The sequence below is a fragment of the Pestalotiopsis fici genome (assembly GCF_000516985.1).
Source record: "Pestalotiopsis fici W106-1 unplaced genomic scaffold PFICI_Scf_1, whole genome shotgun sequence".
Lineage (NCBI taxonomy): Eukaryota > Fungi > Ascomycota > Sordariomycetes > Amphisphaeriales > Sporocadaceae > Pestalotiopsis > Pestalotiopsis fici.
In genome coordinates, this window is record NW_006917091.1 from 2006280 (window position 1) to 2011397 (window position 5118).

General features: G+C 51.6%; 1 protein-coding gene across 1 annotated transcript; it reads right to left on the minus strand.

Annotated features, from left to right (window-relative positions):
- Positions 1-662: 662 nt before the first annotated feature.
- On the minus strand, positions 663-2794 carry PFICI_00616 (General amino-acid permease GAP1; the record flags this gene model as incomplete). The annotated part of the gene is made up of 3 exons (XM_007829197.1): positions 663-1725; positions 1815-2024; positions 2148-2794. 3 exons carry the CDS (start codon positions 2792-2794, stop codon positions 663-665), a joined length of 1920 nt encoding a protein of 639 aa, XP_007827388.1.
- Between the last annotated feature and the right edge of the window lie 2324 nt (positions 2795-5118).

Genomic DNA, 5118 nt, shown 5'->3' on the forward strand with positions numbered 1-5118 from the left:
TAAATTTGATGATGCCACGAATTAGGCGTTTTGCCGTAACTCCCTCAGCCTTTTCACATGGACCTGCCTGTCTATTTGACCATGATTGTTGGGGGATGTCTTGAAATACTATCGCATTCAGTCCCTTGTAGTTCGTGGATCGGCCAAGAAACTGCGATGTGCCAACGTTTTGAATAGGTAATGACAGTACAAGAGTGATGGCCTTGGACAATATAGGTATTATCCATACTGTGCTCAAAGCTGCGCAAATAGCATTTCAGCACTGAATTGTCATCTGTATGTCCAAGTCGAGCATACTTGTATGTGTACAGGTCGGCAGCAAAGTTCTTCAGTACGAATTCGGTTCTATATATCTTCTTAAAAGTTACAATTCCGAAAGACCACGTATTTTCTTTTTTTAAGCAGTCATCATGACGTTGGTTCCTCCCTCATACTCATTATCTTTCGACACTGAGGCCACGGCCGCGTAATAGCGCAGAACACCGAAGAGACTCTGTATCATCAACTCCCAGACGCCCTGCTAAGTCATGTATGTCCAGTACAAAAAGAAACAAGAGTGGAGGCAATTGGCTAAGAACGAGGCTGAGCCTCTTGTCAAATCTATTATCCCTGCATCTATTAGGACGGCGAGGGAGAAAACGACAACAACCAGATTACGTCTATTAACAAAGATACTTGTAAATCTTCTTCCAGCGCGGCCAGCTTCTCTTCTCTTCCATCTCCTGGGCAAGCAGGATCGGTAGGTTAAAGTCCCTCCGGCCCGTGTCAATGTCCATTTCGTGAATGTGCACCATAGACGTCCTATAATAGATACGGTGGGCCAAGTAGAAGAGAATGACTATGGGTACTGCCATGTACTGCAAGAAGAAGTTCTCGGCAAGCTCAATAGCCGACATGGTGTGGTAGTCGACGGGCCAGGCGCCAACCCAGAATTGAGCAGCCAGCACGAGCAGGTTGAGGATGAGGCCGACCCAGGAGCCCCAGACGCCGCACTGCGATCGGAAGGCAAGCTCGCGCAGGCTGTGGCCGTTGAGGGCCCAGGCCTTGCGGAAGCGGATGTGCGCCAAGCAGATGGAAGCCCAGGTGAAAATGGACGATAAGCCCGAGATGGCAAGCAGCCAGTCCAGCACCGTCGACTGCGTATCCAGGTCGGCCAGGTACGCCAGCAAGCCCACCGACAAGACGGCGATGATGGCGACGAGAGGTCGGCCGCGGCGGTCGACGTAGGACAGGATCGAAGGCGCCTGGCCCTGGTCTGCGAGGGCAGCCAAGGTACGCGATGAGCCAAAGACGGAAGAGTTCCCCACAGACAAGACCGCGACCAGAATGACGACATTCATGACGGAGGGGAGGATCTCGATGCCGGCATTCTCAATGGCAATGACAAAGGGCGAAGCGGCAGCATTGGCGTTGCTATCATTGGAAAGCAACCGTCGGTCAGTATATGGCACGAGTAGACCGACAAGAGTCAGGGCAACAATGTAGAACAAGCTGATGCGCCAGAAGACTTGCTTGATGGCTGTCGGCAGTGATTTGCGTGGGTTCAAGGTCTCAGCAGCGGCCAGGCCGACCAGTTCAGTGCCAGCAAAGGCAAAGGCGGCCGTGACGAAGACACTACAGAGCCCTTTGAAGCCATTATGGAAAGCACCGGGCGAGTGCCAATATCTCCCTCCAATATATCCCGAGTCGGGGGTGCCGCCAATGTTCAATACGATACCAAGTAGTCTGTAGGTGATTTTTGAGTCAGTCAACCTGCCTGCCAATCACTAATTACCGAATTCCTATCTACTTGGGTTGGTTGGGTCAGAACTCACATGAAGCCAATCACGGCGGTCACCTTGATAATGGCAAATATGAACTCGGCCTCGCCATAGCCCTTTACGCCAAAGAAGTTGATCGCTACAATGCAGATGAAGAATATCGTCACGAAAATGGCCCGGGTCAAATCTGGGTTCCAATAGGATATGGTTATGGATGCGGCAATGATCTCTAGCGGGAGGACAACAATCCACTGCATGGCGTAACTGGTTGTAGCGCCGGCCAAGTCAGTCTATCATGAACACAAACAATGGATGCATGCAATGCGAGACAAGGCAAGATGCGGGACGGGCGCATGAGAGCATAGAAACGAGGGGAGGGGCACTTACTTCCAGCCCATGGCAAAGCCCCATGACGGATCGAGAAAGCGCGTCGAGAAGGCAGAGAATGATCCGGCGACAGGAAAGGCGACTGCCAGCTCACCCAGGGCCTGTACTGTGAAATACAGCATGGCGCCAATAAAGGAATAGGCAATGAGGACCGACGCGGGGCCGCCCAGCTGCAACGCCCGACCCGAGGCAACGAAAAGACCCGTTCCAATGGAGCCACCAATGGCAATCATCTGCAGGTGTCGACCCTTCAGCTTTCTCGCCAGGCGCGACTGGGCGGTACGGAGCGCGGCGCCGCGCATGTCATAATAGTGGCTGCTGCCGTCTCTGAGCAGCGGTGGGCGGGCATGTATGGAGCCCACCTCGGCGACCAGGATATCGTCCATGGGGTCCTTGGGGAGGACGCTGAAGTTTGGATCCCGCCGGAAGCTGTCAACCCAGCGGGCGAACCGGCCTTGCGGCTCGGCATCTTCGTAGACGGGCTCGCGCATACCGAGGCCGTGGCCGCCACCTACTCCTCCGCCGCCCCCGCCGGTACCCACGGTCGTGGCATAGCTCCCCATGTTGTAGTGATGGTGGGCTGCTGTGCCAAATGAGTCGTCCTTGAGCGGGTACAGCTTGAGCTCGATATCCCGGCTTGACGGCATCTTGTATAGCTTGGGCCCGGCCGCGCGCCGGCCGCTTCCACCAGACTTGTCTTTCGTACAGTCGGCTGGATTATATATCCTAAGAGCAAGGTTGTTGATTACCAGCAGACGACCAGAACAGCCAAGTCAATGAATCGACCTATCTGCGCAAGATTTAATGTGCAGAGAGTAGCCGAGAATGTTGTGCCAAGTGGAAATGCATGACAGTGTATGTCCACGAAAGGTTGCCAGCGCAAAGTGGGCGGCGCGTTGCGGCTTTCAAGTCGGGCGCAATATGTCCGTGACCTCGGACGCTCTTCCTGTTTGCTTGTTTTCTCTGCGCGTCTTCTCTTGTCGCGCTCCGTTTTCCCTCGGGTATATCAATTTTTGATGCTCCAACTGAGTACGTGCGAGGGGAGGAAAGAAGAAGAAGAAAAAGTAAAGGTGCTGGTTGTCAGTCGCAAATCCCGTCTTGCTTGGCTAGCGAGCAATTGCCGTCGGGTCTATGCAGCAGATAATGACTGGGCCAGCGTGCGTACCTAGATGGTTGGGATCTGGCCTGGTCTGGTCTGGTCGGTCTAATTTGATCTGGTCCGGTCGGGGTCTAGTCTTCAGCCTTTCATTGACCTGGGTGCCGAGATACGTAGATAGATGGACAGATAGTTGGGTCAATCGTCCTGCTTTCGAGGTTTTTGGCTTCTGATGAGAGAAGAGTCCCAGCCGAGACACGGGGGGTTGCGGGTTTGCATGAGCACATATTGAAACAGAGAGAAGCCCAAAAAGGGCTGGCTAGTTGGTTCGCTCGCTCGCTCGCTCGCCACGCTGACGGATTTGGGCTGACTGCCCAGGTCGGTTGTTGGCCACTTGAAGGGCTTTTGGGGGGGGAAGGGGGAAGGGGGTGGGATGATGGAGGGCGGCTTATCTTGGACCTTGGTGCTTCCGAGCGCGCAGTAGTTGCCGCTTTGGCCGTAGAGCTCCGAGAGAGATTGGAGCTTGTATGGAACGCTACAATAACGCAACAAGAAGAACAGCAGCAACAACAACAACAACACACACGACATGCAATTGAAGCCACCAGACACCATGCACACAATCCATCAATTGATACGTTTGTTCATGCACACATTTCTTTTGTCATTATTCGCTCCAAATCATTCGTTCACTTCATCATACACTAAATAATATGCACTACAGGCTGGTTGACATGGGGTGACGGTAGGGGTATTGTTCCTCCTATGACCATATCATGATATTACTGTAACACTGCACCGCCGCTTGGATGGATTCTCTCCGGAGTGGGGGCGCGGGACTGGACCGACAACCCACGGATACACAGAGATGATGCCAGAGGCCATGTGAAAGCTGCAATGCAGAAAAGAAAAAAGAAAAGTAGGAATCCCTGAACGTGCCCACAGAGTATTCAGCTCTCATGCAGTACATATCTATTAGTCTAGCTTCTACCAAGATAGGTACCTCGTGATTTCAATAGAAATCCTAAACGACATCGACGTTTGAACGACCTATCAAACCTTTTTTTCTTTTTTTTCTTTTTCTTTTGCTCACTCTATCGTCTCCCCGTCCGTCCACATCGCTAACCGTGACCCACCCACTTGGGCAACACTATAAGTCTATAGACAACCCAGTAGAAATATGGGGCAAATAAGTTGAGATCCATAACTTGATCTACGATATACACTACACTGCACTATATTTTCCTAGGTATACAGTGTACTGGAAGGTGGAGAGTGTAATATGTATGTTTCCTTTCCCTTTCTCTCTTTCTCCATCTGTTCACTAGGGAGGCAGACAGGTACTGATACGCAAGATCATATGTGATTGATGGTCTTCAAGCCGTACATTGTTTACAAACGACTAGACTTCCCCATCACAAGTGATCATCAGTCAATCCGCTAGGAGGTTCACGCAACGGAGGCGGTAAGATGCTTCACCAGCTAAGTCAGAGAGACGCACAATACTCTGTAGACTTGGGCCAAGCTGGTGCTATCGCTTTCCAGGCCGCGGCGCTTTTACCCCACGACAGCCTAGAAATTCGACACATTGTCTACAGTATTCCCATGTCGCCCAAATTACACGGATATAAGCAAAGAAAAGAAAGATTCTAAAATAGACTTGTTGTATTTTCGATCATTGCCCAATCTGGCAACATTTAGACAGCCCCCTCCAGGGCAATTCCCACAATGAATCCACACAAATCATGCTTCTTCATAACTTGGCAGCGGATGTACTTTCTCCTGCTCTGCTCTCCTTGAACAAACAACTGCTTCGGCATGTATGTATACCACACAGGCGTACCCTGGAACACACACACACACACACACACACAA